At 45.2% G+C, this 19,017-nt stretch overlaps 3 protein-coding genes and 1 non-coding gene across 5 annotated transcripts; all 4 read right to left on the reverse strand.

The window, feature by feature from the left end:
- Positions 1 to 354: 354 nt before the first annotated feature.
- eed (embryonic ectoderm development) lies at positions 355 to 6,563 on the reverse strand. Its single transcript, XM_076724121.1, has 12 exons — positions 6,423 to 6,563; positions 5,381 to 5,533; positions 5,014 to 5,106; positions 4,836 to 4,901; positions 4,316 to 4,441; positions 3,908 to 3,989; positions 2,857 to 2,948; positions 2,631 to 2,764; positions 2,443 to 2,548; positions 2,135 to 2,293; positions 1,871 to 1,944; positions 355 to 1,239 (listed from the first exon to the last, which is right to left on the reverse strand). The coding sequence occupies exons 1-12, from the start codon at positions 6,540 to 6,542 to the stop codon at positions 1,113 to 1,115; spliced, it is 1,332 nt and encodes a 443-aa protein (XP_076580236.1). The 5' UTR covers positions 6,543 to 6,563; the 3' UTR covers positions 355 to 1,112.
- A 134-nt stretch (positions 6,564 to 6,697) lies between these two features.
- Positions 6,698 to 13,608, reverse strand: pwp2h (PWP2 small subunit processome component). The gene is made up of 21 exons (XM_076723008.1): positions 13,435 to 13,608; positions 12,998 to 13,110; positions 12,810 to 12,904; positions 12,577 to 12,676; positions 12,128 to 12,271; positions 11,692 to 11,827; positions 11,360 to 11,589; positions 10,643 to 10,786; positions 10,474 to 10,544; positions 10,259 to 10,395; positions 9,918 to 10,066; positions 9,654 to 9,801; positions 9,416 to 9,566; positions 9,138 to 9,318; positions 8,885 to 9,032; positions 8,569 to 8,677; positions 8,343 to 8,408; positions 7,907 to 8,125; positions 7,668 to 7,818; positions 7,507 to 7,581; positions 6,698 to 7,423 (listed from the first exon to the last, which is right to left on the reverse strand). The coding sequence occupies exons 1-21, from the start codon at positions 13,450 to 13,452 to the stop codon at positions 7,255 to 7,257; spliced, it is 2,754 nt and encodes a 917-aa protein (XP_076579123.1). The 5' UTR covers positions 13,453 to 13,608; the 3' UTR covers positions 6,698 to 7,254.
- Positions 13,609 to 14,674: 1,066 nt separating this feature from the next.
- pjvk (pejvakin) lies at positions 14,675 to 18,397 on the reverse strand. Of its 2 annotated transcripts, XM_076724122.1 has the most exons (6): positions 18,187 to 18,397; positions 17,372 to 17,567; positions 16,728 to 16,869; positions 16,356 to 16,473; positions 15,066 to 15,209; positions 14,675 to 14,976 (listed from the first exon to the last, which is right to left on the reverse strand). In XM_076724122.1, the coding sequence occupies exons 1-6, from the start codon at positions 18,395 to 18,397 to the stop codon at positions 14,675 to 14,677; spliced, it is 1,113 nt and encodes a 370-aa protein (XP_076580237.1). The 2 variants fall into 2 exon arrangements, with proteins under 2 accessions (XP_076580237.1, XP_076580238.1); XM_076724123.1 differs by lacking the exon at positions 15,066 to 15,209.
- On the reverse strand, positions 15,377 to 15,449 carry trnar-ucg (transfer RNA arginine (anticodon UCG)). The gene has a single exon. It is a non-coding gene; the product is annotated as a tRNA-Arg (tRNA).
- Positions 18,398 to 19,017: the final 620 nt, after the last annotated feature.

Consider the following 19,017-nt stretch of genomic DNA (forward strand, 5'->3'; position numbering starts at 1 on the left):
GCAGAAAAAGACTCCAAAACTGACAGAAAACAACACTCCAACTCCTCCACATGGCCTCAAAGATTATCTGTAATCTCTATTAATCTGCAGTTTGATTTAGAGGGGAAACTAGGTACAGACATAAATTATGCTTTCTTAAGAAAAGTAAGTTTTATTCAAGTCCAAATTAAAAGCACCCCATAAAGGCAGAAGCCCCTTCAGCAGACTTTAATATGGGGGATTGAATCTATTTTTTCAAAATAAAAGCAGGTTCTGAGAGCTACAGATATGAAACTAAAAATGACTTCAATCCCAATTTCATCTGACGTTTTGTTCATCCTCAGTGACTGCACACACCGACTGCAGCATTTATTTACAAAATACATTTTATTGAGGGGCTTTAAAGCAAACCAACAAGGCATTAAGAGAAGGATGCAAAGGAATGTAAGAAATATCTGAAGATAACAAAAAAAGGACAGACATCTGATTTTTTTTTGTGTGTGTGTGTGAACAAATGAATAGAAAAAGTGGCACACTGCAAAAAAAATCCATCTTTTGTCATTTCGTCTGTTGTGTCTCAAAGGTTATTTTTCCGAAAACAATTGACAAAAATGTGCCAGTTGACTGAGATACAGACAATAATTCCTCTAAAGAATATGGCGAAAAACCTCTGCAGAGATCAGGAGTGATTGATTAAATAACTTCGGATGAAGGAGTCTGCATAGGAAGCTAGAAGGCACTTAACCACCACCAATACTTTCCTATTCACCATCCCGCTCTCATGATTAGTTTTCATCTAACTCAAACATGATCTGATACTCGCTGTGGCTGAAAAAAGTTCCTCTGATAAAAAGAAACAAACCCAGATTACATCTGAAGTGTTGTCCGATAGAAAATGTTTATCTTTCCTCCCAAATCCTGCCGGCAAACAGGAAATGAAACAACCTCCTTGGCTGGAGTCACAAAAGGAATCATCTCACCTTTGGCACAGTTTCTCACTGTTTTAAGGAAAAGGATCTTAAGACCACACGTAAGACCAAAATGTTCAAACGGACATTTCTTGCAGTGTACATCTGTACAACAGGGGCTGCAGGGCGGGACGCGGAGCAACAGGAAGCGGAACTGCTCGGGCTTCAGCGTTGGCGATCCCAGCGCCAGATGGAAGCGTCGTCGCACACGGCTATCAAAATGCTGCTGTCGCGGCTGAAGCTGGTTTGCCGGATGGCCGACGTGCATTTGGGGAGGGTCAGTGTGGTGCACCTGGAGTCCAGAGAGGAGACGGGTTTCATTTTAGCAAGTGTTAGCCAGGATTTATATTTTGAGTCACATACAAGGGGAACAGGGGAGGTGTGTTTGTTTTTCTTCCATTTTTGTAACTGAGCCGCCGTGAAATATTTATTGACGTGTTTGTGCCTCTTGGAGGCTGTTTACAAGGAAAAAAGCCTCACAAATCAGGAGGACGTGCAAAACAAAGGAAGGCTGGATTAGTTAAGATGCTTCAGTAAACAGAACAGACAGTCAGCAACAAACATAAACCTCATGGATCAACACGTGGAAGTCGTGAGCTTGACCAAATTAGCATTTGTGTTTCTGTTATTTTGTCCGCACCCCGGATATGTACACAAGGTTCAAACTGAGGTGAAACTAGAGCTGTTGATCATATTGATGTCACACTCGTAGTTTCCAGGGTCACTAAAGCATCCTTTCGTTTTTCAACCTGCTGAACCAGTCTGGTTTATGAATCATGCCCCAAATTACATTCATATTTTCGGGGATTTAAGGACGATCATCATTGGTGACAGAAGGAGTGTCCTGGCTGTGTGTGGAGAAATAAAACTAGGAATTATCCTTTCTAATAAAAGCTTTCTTGCATCTGAGTGGGTTCACTTACTTTGCTTTGTGTGGGTCTTCCACTTCAAGGTCCCACACATAAAGCTTCCCCACCTGGTTTCCCAGAGCCAGCATCTGTAAACCAGCACCGGGGAAGACAACACATCCACAGCAGGATCAGATCCAAGCTGCACTTTAAGAACCATCACTGCGGCTGCATCACAAACATCAACGACTCCTGTATTCCTTTATTTCTTAAATGCAACATGATGCATGTGAAATGACCGCGTGTGTGCAGCGACAAGTGAAAAACAAATGACTTCACCTTCTGCCAGAAGTCCATGGAGAAGCGCATGTACCAAATGTCACACTGGCTGTAATCAAAGCGTCCAAGAATCGTCACATTGGACTCGTTCGGTTTAATGTGATCGATGTCGTCCTCCATCTTTCCTGGTTTCCAGCAGACGATGGCATTTTCACAGGACTGCAGACAAAGAGAGTGCTCCATTGTTAAAGCTACATTTTCCAATTTGAGCAGCCTCAGAAAGGATTCAGATGACGCTAAAATACAGTAAGTTAAGTATGAATACACTGAAGTCACTCCAAGCATCGTTTCACTCACGACTAACTTGCCTTGGAAAGAATGAGGTCCCCCAGCCACCGCACACAGTCCACATAGTTTCTATGGATGTCTCGTGTTGAGAAGTCGGGGAAGTGAATTTTCTGTGATACAAAGGGTCTGAAGAAAACATGAAATCATGAGGACAGGTTAAAAAAAAAAAACAGCCTACAGGTCCGCACAGATAAAACCGTTCCCCTACCTGTTGGTCTTGGAGGGGTTGTACTCATAAGACCCACGAATGGCTTTCTGCATTCTCTCTGAATTGATTCGCCAGAGTTTTAGGGAGTGGTCCATCCCGCATGACATGATCTTTTCGCCCAGAAGATCAAAATCCTGCAGCAGGGTTACAAAAAACACAGTTAAATCCAGGTACAGTTTGAGGTTCACCGTTTCCCCCCCACAGGGCCCGATTTAACGATACTCACGGCGCTCAGCACTTCGTCTCGATGACCTTCCACTCCACCAAATATTGCCACTAACGTGTCCGTCTGTATGTTCCATAGACGAAGGGCGTGATCTGAGGAGACAAGTCCAGTCACTGATGAAAGGACTCAACTCATTTCATACACTTTGGTTGGAATTACAACTGATTCAAAGCTCCAAAAAGCCGCCACACACGAACAGCTCAGCACAGCTAGTGACCAGCCGGTGAACACAGTGGAGCATTTAGCGGTCAGTTAATTTCCAGCTTCTTCGTTCAACTTAAAACTTTTCGCAGCACGGAGCCAAGATTCATTTGTTAGCTCGCCGGCAACAGCATGGTGCACCGGTGTGTCTTCACCTCAAACCTTGCTCCACAGATGAGAGGCACATCTGTCTGTTGAAGGTGTTGAAGGAGTCCTCTGCGACTAAATGCGAGCATCCATCTCTCAATCATCACAATTCTCCATGTGCAAATCAAATTCCTCCCAGCATTACGTCCTGTGTCGCTCAGAAATATACAGAAGCTACATGCTCCTGAAATCCTGTCTACTGTAAAGGGGGTTGTTTGCTTCCATGCTAGTCTAATTAAATTATCACTTGCAGCTCCTGATGGTGGCGGCAGATGAAGCAAATGAGCGACACCTCTTTCACACCCATCCAACAGTGAACACCAGGACGCCCTTTGGCAAGGCGAGTGCTCACCCACACGGTGTGAACGCGTGAATTTAACAACTTTGAAGCAGAATGTACCTGCGCCCGGCCAACATTCACCAGATTAAACATCTGCTGCTGTTACCTGAGTGAGGAGAGACCGCCTGACGATCATGGCAGTAAAAAACGAGCAGAACATTAAAGATGCGCCACAAAGAAGGCAGCAACAAATCATGGATGAGTATCAAGATGATGCCATCAAAGTCGATGTTATTACAATCAAAAATAGGTCCTTTTCACACATCACTGCAGATGACATCCTGTCCTCTGACTGGCTTTTCTGTGTCATAGCTTAAATGTATGTAAAGAATTTTGAAGGTTATTGAATGTTTTTTTTTTTACCTTTGCTGACAGACAGAAGGAGATTTGGATCCCTCGGGTGAAACTTGAGCTCATTGATGGCATTTCCATGACCTACATAATGCTGGATTTGAAAAAAACAAAACAAAACAAAACAAAAAAAAACACTGTAATTGCAGAGATGACCTTGTTTTATTGAAAGTCAGCAACGGAAATCAAATTTATCACACTGTAAAGCAGGAAAAGACCCCCAGTCATATTTGACTGTCTCCTTGCTACTGTCTGATTCACCAAATGCATCCTTCACCATTCAAACTGCACACGTTCAATTTTCCATTAATATCTTAATATATTAATAATATATGAATAGTTAACCATGAAGTTTGGGTTTATTCAGCGTTTCTAATGTTTTAATCAGCTCAAATACGTGTCGACGCTGACGACCCTTACCTTGATGCACTGCATTGTGATGTGGTTGATCACCCGAATGATGCCACGAGACCCGGCCACAGCCAACAGTGGATGGCTTGTGTTGGTGTCGTAGGTCCAGGCACACGTGTAGAAGTTCTCATCTGCCTTTGTGCGCGTTAAGTCAAGGAAATTAAGACAAGGGAAATGCCCCAGTGATCTTTCATTTTTTCCTCAGAGAAGGCTGAGTAAGCTTTGCCCTGTGGCTGGTCAGTTAAGCTGATATTAACCAGAATCGTCCTGCATGGGTGGGATCTTAACCAGTGCAGTCATATCTAAAGTGTGTTTGAATTGAGATCGCAACACGGCTGATCTCATCTATAACACTTACATACCTGTAAACCTTTCGATGCAAACATTCCCTGTATGGCTTTATTTTAATGCAATCATTGTTTAGATCGACCTCAGGGGACAAGTTAAATATATCTTTGTTGGTTGAGAGAGAGGTGGATAATGAGAAAGGAACCAGCGTAAAAAGCATCTGAAACAAGTGAAAGGATACGTCTGCATCAACATAAGACTGCAAAAGCCTTATTTCTCCCTGAGAGTGACATTCATACAGAGTTACCTGGTGAAGACAAGACAGCACGAGTTGAGTATAGAACAAGTAAAACAAGAAATTAGCCACTTCTTCAGACCACATGACTCCTCTTTCACTCAGATGCTTCATCAACACTTACCCTGTTACTCCCGACTGTGGCAAACACCAGCGGGTCTCCCTCCTTACTGTGCCAGTTAAACTGGACTCCGAACAGCGGCTGGCTGTGGTCCTCCTGTGGAAACCATTATGATTAATGACTTTCAGAGGATAACCTGACCTTCGCTGCAACAAAATGGTCTTCCTACAGAAATCTACATGGATGGTCCAACAGTTATGGTGGCCGGTGGACTACGAGATGAAGCAGAGCTGCATGTTAGTGGAAGTTTGTCTCAGTAACATCTGGATGGTGTTTATTACCATTAAAGATTCCTGAAAGACATGGTTTCAATGTACAATTAAGCTTAATAAGATGCATGTTTGATGTTTACAGTGGCGTCTGTCCTCACCCTCAGACTGTTGACACATTTAAAAGAATATCTGCACTTCTTGGACTTCCATTTGCCCTTGCCCCAGCTCTTTCTGCCCGGGGCGTTGGCAGTGTTCGTGGGTGTGTCCGGGCGCTCTGCGTTGGTCCCACTCTCAACACTGACAGCGTCATCCTGCAAATGCAAAGAAGACACAGGTTATGTGCATATATCTTTCAGATCTGTCCTGCAGAAATGTCAGTCTTTGCTGATTAACATCTCAGCGGGAAAAGAACAACAATCCAACCACCTGACCTTTACTTTGTAAAGCTAAACAGTAACTGGCTCCCAGTATCTGTCTGGTGGCTGGGACTGTTTTCACACTACTGATACTAACAAGTGATGCTCATGTGTGAAATGTGTATAATAATAATTAGATATATGCATTTTTGTAACTGTCATACTGTCTCTACTCTTCTTGCAGCCTTAGCTGTGAAGCACTTTGTTCTTGCACAGGAGCTTTAACATAATCACAACAAATAAAACACATTTTATGAAGCTTACATCTGCTGAGTGTAAGTAAATAGTGTTTGCTGGAGACCAAATGGCTCTGACATCAATATATTCACCTTTCACGGTGGCAATAAGAGGACATCCCTCATTATACATGAAGACACTCTAATCATTTCAAGACAACGCCTCTCCATCAGACGTTACATTAAATCTGCCACAGTTATCATTTCAATCAATCCTTCTCCTCAACTTCTATTAGCTGCTATCGCTAATGCTAACCTTAGGTTGCACGTGAATGATGGTCTGAGCATGAAGAAAACGTGTTTTGTTTCTGTACATGGCAAAGTCTGAAAATATGTGTGTGTGGCGTATTTTGGACCTAACAAAGAGGTAATCTGCTAATGCTATCTTAGCCTAATTCACACCAGCTGTGTGAATCTAGCCGGTGTAGGTGAACAAAGCTGCTAGCTAACCAGTTTAGCTTGCCGGCTACTTGAGCCCGATGCTAACTCGCTAGAAACACTTTGTGGCTCATCTGTCGCCAAAGAAACAACACGGTTTGACTGCTTACATTCTCGTCTCCTGATAAATCGGGGTTACTGTTCTCGTCACTGCTTAGTTTTTGTTTTTTCGCCGGTATTTCTTTTCCCGCTTGAGAGGGGGACTCGGACATGTTCTTATTTTCCCTCATTTTGGCTCAAATCCCGCCTCTTCCGCTCCGCCACCGGAAGTACTGCCGGGTAAAGTAGTTCGAGTCAGTTTCTGGTTGGAGTTCATGTAGTTCTACTTCATTTCCCTCAAATTTAGAAGGAAATCACCCATTTTCTAAACACTGCTGATTTTTTTCTGTGAGATGTATTTTTAATTTTGGCATCATTGTAAGCTTTTTTTTGCATTGAGCATCATTTCTGACATTTTTTGCAAAAAATGTATAAAGAAATAAGCAGCTGCAGGCCTTGAAGTCAGTTAATTGCTGTCATCCTTTTGGCTTGAAAAAGTTTAGCTATGACCCTGGTGGTGGACATGGCACGGACAAAGAGCCATTTTGGACCCTTTTTCATAGCACCCAAGCACCCAAAGGACAAAAGACTCCTTCAACATCTAACATTTCTTTTCTTCAGGGGCCCTGCACACCCTCACAGGTGTTTTCATTTGTGTGGTTGATTGGAGCCTTGCTGTAGTGACACACCCCTGAGAGGGAGTCTAATCAGCCAAGATCACTTGTGTGTGCATGTGATCTAAAACCAAAGTGACAGAAAACATAAAAACATGCACATATAAATGTATTTAATAAAAAAAAGTTTACAATCAAGTTTCTGAGGTTTGCGTTTACAATCCAACATCATTATTCTCTATTTGTGTCATCTGCCATGTTGTTGGAATGAGGTGCCTTGGCTTCAGGCCTACAGCGTCATGTCTGCATCCTCCAAGGAGGCCTCGCTCATCTCCTCCGACAGCTCTTCATCCTCATCATCTTCGTCCTCCCCGTCCTCCCCCTCCGCTGCTCTCTTTATGCCCCTCTGCTTGGACAGGGCCACCGCATAGCGAATGTTATACATGTTGAAGTCACACCTGTGCAAAGAAAACACATACTTATAATGACTTAGCTTGAAACTGGGTGTAAGGGTTCACTGGGGCCAAATGTTGACACTTACAGTTTGGACAGACTGTCAAAGTGTCTCTGGATGCTCTTCTGCAGCGCCTGGAGCGTCGGCAGTATGGCTCCTGACCTGCACACCACGCAAAGACAATCAGCTCCACTCGCTCACAATTGCATTGAGACAGTCATGTGTGCTTTAAGGGACTGGGAGCAGACCTGTTCTTGAGCTTCTGTCCATGCAGCATGAGCAGGCTCTGGGCCCAGGTCATGTAGAACTGCAGGTGACCTGACTTCTCCAAACACGCCGCCACGAAGCCCAGAAGCTTCTCAACGTAGATGTCAGGAAGAGAGCCACAAATGACTGGGACTGGAACGACAAATGCAGTCCGCATCAGTCAGGTAGCTCATCGCAGCTCGTCATTTTGAATGTGATGTGAGGAGGAAAATTCACTCACTCTGCTCATGCGGCACAGTCTCCAGCACTTCCTGCTTGAGGGCATTTTCGTTGAGTCTGAACGCCAGGACGATGGCCGACACCCATTCCTGCAGCCGCAGCTGCTTCCGTATACTGGCTGGCGTCACGTCCAGGTCGAGGTCGTAGGGGTCAAAGACCATAGAGCCATCGAGAGAGTAGACCAGCAGGCCCTCGGTGGTGGTGGCCGACCAGCTACGACCTGAGAAAAGATGGAAACACTTTATGAAACCAGTTTCTCCATTGCAAACATTTTGGAGCATTTCCTGCAAGATTTAAATGCTCATATTTTCAAACCTGTATTCTGATCTAATTTTCATCTCCTTGGTCAGACTTTAGTGCTACTCACAACACGTGATGACTTCTCTGCAGGGAGGAATCACTAAATTAACACCTCCACTTGTAATTCCATCACCTACCGGTAGGGGAGAACCGCAGTGAGCTCACTCTGATCTCTGGCTTGAAGTGTCGAGAGCTCATATCACCTGTGAAGATATCCAGACAAAAAAAAAAGGTTTGTAGCGCAAAAACATGAGGAAGTAATGAAGGAAAAGGTCACAGCAAATTCCTAAGCCTCTATTCAGAGAAATCAGGCATTCATTTGCATAATAATATGCGCTGTAAAGGCTGAAGTGAGCGTCGCACCTCTCCTGACTCCAGGCAGGCTGATGTTGACCCCGTCTCCATCTCCGGCGCCCTCGTCCACCAGAGCCAGGCTGCCAAACTCAGTCATCTTCCTTCTGTCCAGGAACTCCTGAGGGTCACCGTAGGACCACAGCATGAATCAGACAACAGGCTCCCACACTGACTGACACACCCATATTCCAAGAGTGACGGTGCCGATTGGTGAAATTCAAGTCAGCATGTTTGTAATATCAAACCCTGGTCTGAACCTCACACTGACCACCACTGTTTCACCATATTTTACTCGGCATGCACTGAGCTGAAGGTGCGGCCGTACCTCCATGGCATCAAAGGACAGGTTGCAGGAGATCTCAAACTTCTTCATGAGCATCTGCTCCTTGACGTTGTAGATGCAGACAAACTTGGACTGGCCTCCTGCCAAGATCGACTCCCCGTCCGCAGAGTAACACAGCGACGTGAAGGACCTGGATGTTTAAAAAGGCATCAGTCAATGCTCACAAAGAGTCACCGAATCAAACTCTTCTTCAACGGTCTGGACCACAGGATATAGGACCACTGCTCTCACTCACTTGCCCTTTGCGGACTGCTTGGCAGTGATTTTATCGGTCTCTTTGCGGCCCATCTCTAGGTCATGGCGCCCGGCCACAGAGCCGGTTTGCGCGGCCGTGTGAGGGTTCCAGAAGGAGATCTCACCGTTAAGAGTGGCCACAGCCAACTCCTGACCATCAGGGCGGTAAGTCACTGACAGACCTGAGGACAAAAAATACAAACACAGTGAGGGTGCTCACTGCTGGCATCCCCAGTTTAAAAAAAAAGTACTAATAATTAGTGAGGGATTGGTACTTACCATCAGAGGTGAGGGGGAGAGTTTCTTTGACCTGCCAGCTGTCCATCATGTCCCACAGCCGGACGGTGCGATCCCATGAGACGCTGGCCAGGATGGACTGAACTGGACTGAAACACAGGCAGCTGACTGGACCCTCATGGCCCCCGAGGACCTGCTCAATCACGGGCAGACGTGGTAAATAAGAGCGTATTCTTTTCTATTACATGTCAGAGAGCTGCAGTTCATCCTTCGTGCCTACCTCCAGCAGTCTGCCTGTCTGCATGGACCACAGAAAGATCTCAAAGGAATCCTGAGCTCCTGCGCCCACCAGCTCTCCACTGACATCTACTGCGAGGGAGGAGAACTGCGCAGGCCGAGGCGACGTGAACGTCCTGAAGTTTCTGTACCTGTGATGAATAAAATGACAAATAATCACACAGCCGCTGGTTTCTACAGCGCGCACTCAAACGCATTTGTATTCTCTGTGCTGCCGCTCAGCCCCCATCCCTTCACTGTAAGTCACCTGTGCAGGTCGAACGCTCTGACCGTCCCGTCCAGAGAAGCGCTGACGATGACGAAGCCGCTGGAGGTGAAGGTGACGTTGGTGACGCTGCTGGTGTGCTCCGTGAAGGTGACGAAGCACAGGCCGCTGTTGGTGTTCCACACTTTGACCTGCGGAAATGAGCCCACAGTCTGACCTCTGACACCTTCAGGTCGCAGCATTCAAGAATGATTTACTGTTTTCTGAACTGAAACATTAGCATTAGAAATGTCAGCATGCTACCATATGCACGTTGTATATGTTGCTAAAATACTGACTTAGAAGCATTGATAATGATGTAAAACAAAGCGTGGAGCACCCACTTTGCCATCGTCGCCTCCTGTCACGATGTACTGTCCGTCTGGCGAGTAAGCCAGCGAGGCCATGTTGTTGAAATGTCCCTGCTGCTTGAAGACGTACGACTCGCTCTGCCACTCCCACACCAGCAGCTGACCCATCCCTGAAACAACAACACGAACATTAGGGGTCGTCTGCTGCTCACCGAGTCAAAAGTATAAAAGAAAACACAGCTTGTTACCTGAGCAGCCGAAGCCGATCCAGTCTCCAGAGCTGTTTAGCGCCACAGAGGTGATTCTCTGGTCTGAAATGCTGGAAGGAGAAGCATTCGAATAGCATCATTCACATGGGAAAACAATGCTTTTTATAATCTACCCGCTCACAGACAAAAAGCCAACTTTCTCTCTCACCTTAGGGAGTGAATGAGGTTAAACTCTGGGAGTTCGTGCAGGTGGAAGATTCCCGAGGCGAAACCCGTCACCAGGATGTGAGTCGGCTTGTGGTAGGCGGCGGCTGTCAAGCTGTTAAAGTCCCCCTCTTTGTTGAAGAAGTGTCTGCAAGTGGCGAGGGAACAAACAAAGTTGAGCTGCGTGAAGTGCTTCCAGCCTTTCTTTAACTTCCAAAGCCAAGAGGCATCTCCAGAAAACGCTGATGTCTTCATCATCAGCTGAAAATTTGCCACTTGCGAGGCCTTTCGACTCATCATCTGGTACTTATCTTCACTCCGCACCTTGCTGGGGGAGCTCGTTTTCAGCGCTTTCCAGAGGTTTAACTGAACGGGAAAAATTACGACGAGACATTGGCTCAAAGCCGTGGCACATGCTGGTTTTCATTACAAATGCTGATACTGCTATTGGAGTTTTAGAGCAGCCAGGGGACAAATAAACCTGCGCTTTGTGTAGCCAAAAGCCTAATGGAGAGCGGGATGATTGCCAGTCCAAGTGTCAAAGTATGAGCAGTACGGTGATTTCTGGAAGGACGTCTGGCAGCAAAAAGCAACTGTGACTGAGAGATTGGCGTGAGAAATGGTTGTGTGGCTTTTGGGTTTAGCCGGAGGAGCTTCAGAAAAAACTAAACATGACAAATCATTTCACATCAACTGACTGAAGGAGAGGAAAGTGTCTTACTTGCTCTTCTGCTTGTATCGAACATTTTTGGTCTTCTCCTCTTTGGGAGCTTCAGCTTTCCCTCTGATGACCTCTCCCTCCGTCCTGTCCTCCTCATCCTCCTCCTCCTCTTCATCATCCCCCTGCTTCGGGGTCTTGGGTTTCTCCCGGCTCTTCTTCAAGACCAGGCCGTCCAGCTCGGTGTCGCTCTCCCAGACACACAGCGTCCCGTCCTGGCTCACCGTGTACAACTGCCGACACAAGAACCACACGTTCATCAGAGACAGATTTACAAGCTCGGTTTCATTTCAGTTTAAAATTTTCTTGCAAAAGCAACCTTAAAAAAGACTCACATCCAGGCTGTCCTTCTCAAAGAAACAGCCCACAATGACGTCCTTGTGTCCACCCAGAGAGTAGTAGATGAGGTTGGCCCAGCGCTCTGCACCAAACACCCACGTTGACATGTCTTTGCTGCCCACCACAAAACACCTGAAGGAAAATGTCACAGCCATGACTCACTTTGAAGTTTGCTGGTCTTTCAGTAGCATAACAGAACTTTATTTTCGCGGGAGACAATAAGAGCCCACTTCAAAATGATGACATTTCATGATGAAATGCTGTTTGGTGTCACAGACGTCGACCAAACTTGAGTATAAATGCTCACACTGCACAACAGAAAGCCTTAAATGTGCTGCACGTGTGACGACATGTTAGACCGAACAATTTCTGAACGACGTTTGGTGCAACATACTCTGCCGTAGAGTAGTCGTCTGCTCGACGTTTACTCACTTGGAGTCGTCCGTCCAGTCGATGCAGGTGGTTTCATCGTAGGGACCGTAGTAGCTCTTGTCCAACACGAAGGCATTAAACTCCCGCTGCTTTCCAGGAGCGTGGTACATCAGAGCTACGTTCTCCTTTGTGACAACAAACTTCCTGCGAGGAAAAACACACCAGTGCTCAGCATCGTTTTGCAGTTAAGTAGGGATGTCTTAAAAGTTAGTTTGGAAATTTATAGTCTTTCGTATTAAAATGTGGGGAGAAATTGCTTTAATGACTAAGTATTTATCATTTTTCAAGTGAAAACAACAGTCATTTGCTGGATCTGGCTGCTCAAATGTGAGGATTTTCTGCTTTTCTTTGTCATATATGACAGTAAATTGAACATCTTTGGGGTTCTGGACTGATGGATGGACAAAATAAGTTATCATTTCATTCAGAAATTCATTACACAGCCTTACCTGCCATCAGGTGAGAAGCGGATGCTGTTGACAGGTTTGTGAAAGTGGAAGTGATGAAGGACGGCTCGGGTGATGAGACTGACCAACAACGCCGCGCCGTCTGTGTGACACAAACACAGAAGCGCATTTGGATTTTTGTTGTTTTATTTGCAACAGCACGCTAACTCCCGCTGAAGTCCTTATAATCACACCTTATGATATTACATTTTATTCGTATCAGTGGAACATCTTACCTTCATCCACCACGATCGCTAAGTTCCCATCAGGTGACAGACCCACACATGTTATGTTTTTGGTGGTGGAGACGGGTAATGTCTCAGATGTGTTGCTAGAGGACCGAGAAGAAAGAAAAAAAAAAGTCTTGCTTTGTCTTTTAGGATTAACAATTCCCCAATATTTCATGCATTTAATCATGACTTACTTTTTCAGGTCGAAGACAGAGACTCTGTTTCCAACCGGGCTAACCACAGTGTTTCCATCTTTAGAGAAGTTCAGATTTCCCTGACGATAGACGGCTCCGAGCAGATTGGAAAACTACAAAAAGGAGATTACAATAGTTTTCCTTTCTAGCACTCATAAGCTTGCGGCTGGGGAGAGAACCGCATCCCGAACTCCATCCAAAAATATGGGAATTAGCCAGTGTTTTGCTTACAAGCCAGTGTGCACGAATATAATAATTCCAACCAGTGCACAGTAACATCTAAAAAGTGCTTCAGGACTTTTAGTTTTACCAACATGTCATGATATTTTAAACAAGTTTTGAATGAAGTCTGCTGTGTTCTCTCCCATGCATCACTTTCAGATCTACGTTGCCAAGCAGCGCGACAGTACCAAGTTAGCTAGCGGTGTCGTACTTACCCGATAAGCGAACTTCATTTTACTGGATATTCCTTAAACACGCATTTATCTGCTTTCTAATTCTTTATATATCTCCGTGGAAATGTGAATATAGCACTAATTTTACACATGCTTCTTCCTCCACGGCTACCTCACACGTGTTTGCATTTTGTTGACACTTGACACATCCGGCTCGAGTTGACTTCGACTCGAAACACTGCGCCCTCCAGCGGTAGGGAGGGTAAACGAGTGAAAACACTACGCCCCCTAGCGTCATGGAGGGGAAACGAGTGAAAGTGAAAGCATGGCACGTCAATCTTTACTCAAGACAGAATCCATGTCAGTAAAAAATACCAATAACATACAAAGTGATTGGGAAAACGCGACTAATTGCATATCCAGCTAATATTATATTCCCATCATTATTATGAATTCAAATGAATCAAACGTGCTTTATATTTTATTTTGGCTCATCTTATGGTGTCACAAATATCAAATACACACAAATACAAATTTCTTATAGTATCTTGATAAAATAGGACTAGATCTACCAGATTTCCACCAGCTAATTTCACATGTAGCCTCAAAATAAATAAATAAATAATAATTAACAGAGAATATTCATGCATTATAACAAAGGGAAGCAGTCAAATTTGGACTAAAACTGTGTAGGAACAAACAGAATTAATTTCTGTACCTGAGCGAGACTTGCTTGTCTCAAAAGATGCTTTTCTGTATCTTTACCAAATATCCACCTCAAACAAAAATCATTTTAAAAGCAATTACAATAACATTCAGCAACAATCTGTAAACAGAACTAAAAAGACAGAACAACAGGCTTCCATCAAAGTTAATGAGGAGCCATTAGTTATCATGTCCTCATCCTCTATAGGCTGTACATACACACACATTAGACACAGTGAAAACAAAACAAAACAAAACAAAAAAAACACTCAAAATAAATGACACACTTGGAACAGGGCAGGCCTTCAGACGATCCCTCAGGTCCATTTTCACTAATACCCCCGCTGAATAATTTAGCACCTGGCAGCTACAGTACAGCACATGTGTAGAAATGGGTCGGTGCCAAAGGTAAACTGATCGCCAGACACCACAAAGTGAGAGATAACACCAAGTTTATAGGTGCATCTGACTGGAACTGTTGGCGGAAGTAATGGCTGGAGGTGCGGCTCCGTACAAAGTCCAGACCATGTCCAGTTTCCATGACTTTTACGTGAAAGACAGCTCACAGCTCCCTTTTTCACCTCAGCGTTTTGTGCCAGAGGTCGAAACAGGGCACCACATGCAGCCGGACGTATTTCTGCCCCCCGGTCGAGCACTCCAGACAGCCGTACACAGTTTCCCGCCGCTGGTTGCCCATGCCGCAGAGCGCACATGGCCCCTTGGGGATGTTGTGTTTGAGGAGGTTGACCCGCGTGTGGGAGCTTTCTCTCAGGTAGGCGGTGGACACGTCCGTCATGCTGGCGGCCTTCTCGTAGTAGTCCGTAACCATGTCGTCCATGTAGGTGTCGGAGTGGGTGAGCTCCTCGAATGTTCTGCTTTCTGCACAGCAGTCGGATGAAGACAAAAGGGGAAATTATAGCGAGAGTAAAGGTGAGGTTCTGATGTAGCAGAGGTCATTATTACCGTACCTGCTCTGAAGGGGTTTCCGTAGACGATTCCAGACAGGAATCGGCGCAGGCGACCCATGGAGAACTGACCGATGAAACCACCGAGCTGCTCCCTGATCTGCTCCCGCTCAAAGCCCCCCTGAGACTCCGGGGCGACACAAATATCTGACACAGGAAGGAAACGGCTTTGTGTAAAAACATTGTCAGGTGCAACTTTAGGCAGGAACACAGGTGTGCTTTCATCAATCAATCAATTCTGGCATCACTTAAGTTTGGGTTATCAAAGGACAGTTTCATTTGTTTTTCACACAACATCCACTGAAACAACATTACAACCACGAAGGGACTCGAACCCTCAATCTTCTGATCCGAAGTCAGACGCCTTATCCATTAGGCCACGTGGTCTCACATAAAGGAAACAATAGCATCTGTTACACACCAGGTTTATTCAGGCCATTCATAAAAAGTGATAACTCAACTGTTGACACACTTAAACTTGAAACTAACTTCAAAAATGTCTTTTCATTGCTGGATTACATTTCAAACCCCTCCAGCCTGTGATTTGATTAGCTTATGCTAAAGGATGCTAACCAGCCGTCTTGACTTTACATCTGCAATGTTCAGTGAAAGAGAGCACGCTGACATTTTCTCACAGATTTTAGTTTCTGCGATGATTATTATTGGAAAATCGAAACGTTATGAGGCATTCAGGTGTTGTGGGACTTCTCAGCTTGCAGCATTTTGCATCAGCGGCAGCCCACTCTAAGCCTCTGAGGTAAAGCAAGTCTCGTGGCTGATCCACTTATTGAAGAATCCGCTGTCACAATACAGAACGACGCCACGACTCTTGAGGAAGAAATGATCCTTTTCATGTTTCAAGGTGGAGAAATTGTTATAATGTAATTCCTGCCATTGAAGATAAGAATGTGCAGCATGAGGAGCGCTGAGGAGCCTCAGGTGTTCACCACAATTGATGCAACCGCAGCTTTTTCATGTGTGCACGCAGCTTTCAAGCCTTCAATTTTCACAATAACCACACTGCTTATCCTTTAAGTGCCCCGCTGGCTCTCATCACACTCTTTTGTTTGTAGTGGATTAAAGTGGGAGTCAGAAAAACTGGAAAGCAGAATTATTTCATTGAAAAGTAGCAGGCTGCAATTTCAGCACTGTCAGCTCCATTGAGCCATTTTTATGCTCGCAGCAGAGTGAAATCTTAACTTTCTAGACCCAAGAATGTGGCAAGAATCACTTGTGGCATAGACGCGTGTGCCTTGTGGAGGAAGAAAGATGGGGAGCAATGTCGGTTCCTACCAAGGCGCCCGTCCAGTCGAACAAACAGCTCGCAGATGCTGAAGGCGATGGTGGTGTGAGCTGGGATGACGATGGCCTTGTCGCGACCTTTGGGATTTCTGCCGTCGTCGATCTGAAACTGCAGCGTAACAGAAAGCAGAGCAATAGATCAGACCAGTTGGCAACCGCCTCACTTGTCCGAGGATGTCATCGTCTGCTAAAACGCATGATTCTGATCTAAAAATGTGTGTATTTAAAGGACTTTTTTTTACATTTTCAAACAGCGGATTTCATTTTGCACTTCCTGCTGTACGAGCACATGTTGGATGGGGTTCTCTGTGTACTGCTCTCCTCAAAGTGAGCCAGGTTAATGCTGTGTTTGCGTGCATTCACCCTCATGGTCGTCCCTCTCATGCCGGCGTGAACGGTCAGCGAGCACTGACGTGTGGTGCGGATGCTCTCCACAACCACGCAGAGGACGCTGCGTCCGCTCTCCTTGGACTGACGAACCAGGCAGTGATCCAGGTCCACTTTCCTGAGAGGCCCCCGAAAAAAAAAAAAGATTTTATGTTTGTTCATTTGCTGTCTTGCATTGTCTTCATGTTCCTGTGTGTGTGTGTGCCAGTGGAGAATAACACAATCATTTATTCATCCTGACAGGGAAACCCTCATCTCATGTTCGCTCTGTCACAAGGAGGTCAGAGGTCAGGTGTCAACTTCCAACTGTTGTTGGGGGGGGGGGGGGAAACATGAAGGTAGATATCTAAAATGTCGGATTTGCATGGAGACAAATCTATTTAGAGAAAGTCAACTGATTACAGTTGTTTTTTAAGATACTTCTGCCTCCTTCTCTCTTTTCAAAAAGATGAATAATTAATTAAAAATAGCTCATTTAACTTGGCTATTAATAAAACATTGCAGAGATGGCGCATCATCTAATCTGTCTGCAGCGATACCGTGATGATTATGTTGCTTTGGCAGATGAAGATCGTCGCGCAGCTGTTGAGCGCATCGTGAGCGCGCAGCAGTCTTGTTACCTGGAGTTGAGCTCTCGCAGCAAGGTGGGCACCTCCAGCTCGTGCTTGGTCACGATGCCGAAGGAGGCCTTGACAGCCACAGAGTCTGACCCGCTGATGTTGAACCCCACGTCGTTCATGAGGTGGTTTCCCAACCGGCCGTTCAGGGCTACGTCAGATTTGTCCTCGTAGTTCAGGAGCTGATAAGAAGACACTCCTGTGGTGGGAAGGAGGAGGTTGTGGTCAAGTCGTGCTGAGAGAGATTCAGTGGTGACATTTAATGAACCGGAGGAAAATATTGTATTATAGCTCAAGCAGCCACAGCAGTAAAACACATTCATGCATCAGTGCTAAAAATCCAAGAAGATTGCTTCAAGTATTTTTTCTTATGATACTTTAGGTACATTTTGCAGATAGTACTTGCATGTTTTTACTCAGTAAGATTGCATCGCAGGACTTTAACCTGCACTGCCACTTTTACCAAAATACCCCCTTCACCACTGGAAATATTTAGTCACAGTTAATCCAGTCATGAAAAAAAGAGCATGGAGCATTAAAAGTAAGCCAAAAGAGCAATTCTCAAAATGCTAACATTGGTTTAATGCAGCTGTGAATCTCAATTTCACCTTGAATTTTAGGAAAATGTACATAAAATGCTGCTTAATGTAGACATGAATAATATCTATGTCTTGCATTTAAACGTAATATCTCAGCCATCTTAAATGTAGAGCTGATATAGATTATATGTAATATTGTTTTTCAAACTCGAAGCTACTGAAATGGTCAGAAATGGGAAAACTGCATCCAAACACACGAAGGACCTCTCGCGATTGTACCTGCTGTGATCTCTTTCTCTCCTACCATGATGTCTTTCAGCGAGAAGGGGGTGGACGCGTACTTGTTCTTCTTCCAGAAATGCCTCTTCCTCTTCCTCGTCACCAGGCTGAGGGGCTGGTAGCGGTCGGCCTCGCTCAGGCTCGGGACGGGGATCAACCTCCCCGTGTCCCCGACCTGCTTCACAAAGTTCTTGGTGGCTGCTGCGAACATTTCAAGTGATGCATGAGGACAAACCCGCTTCGGAAACAACCTCCAAAGGAGTGTCACACACACCCTGCTGGGGCCGTTCGCTGCTCTTGTTTGATGGGCTCGGTACGGGGAAGCTAATTCTGGAGTGTTCTTTCAGGCTCGTGAAATGTTAAATAATGCAGGTGGTGTGTAAGGGAATATGGGACGAGGTGTGTGTTAACTTGACAGGTCACTGTAGGCCTGCGGCTTCCTGTCACATGACAAATGAGGTGGAAAAACGCAAATTATGGGAGCATTGTCTTCCCAGCACTTTTTTTAAACTGCTGTCTAAAGCTTGAACTATGAATAAAAGTCTCCATCCTTGCTTAAACAGTAGCTACATGTTCTCCTTTGACTCCAGGAAACATGTGCTCTGGCCACAAGTCTCTAAAAGCAAGCTGGATTATTTTTTTTTAGGGATGTCTCAGTGGTTTTTTTTGTGAAATCTAATGTTTTTTTCATTGCAGCTTTTTTTAGTTTGGATAATGTCCACCTTTCTGACTGGTGGCCTCCGCTCACAGTGTGTGTGTCCATGCACACTCGGGGGTTGATCTCTGCTGTGGTTCCACTGCTGTCTAGTCTATACATCCAGAAATAGCTTG

The sequence above is a fragment of the Chaetodon auriga genome, chromosome 23, assembly GCF_051107435.1.
Source record: "Chaetodon auriga isolate fChaAug3 chromosome 23, fChaAug3.hap1, whole genome shotgun sequence".
In the NCBI taxonomy this organism is placed as follows: domain Eukaryota; kingdom Metazoa; phylum Chordata; class Actinopteri; order Chaetodontiformes; family Chaetodontidae; genus Chaetodon; species Chaetodon auriga.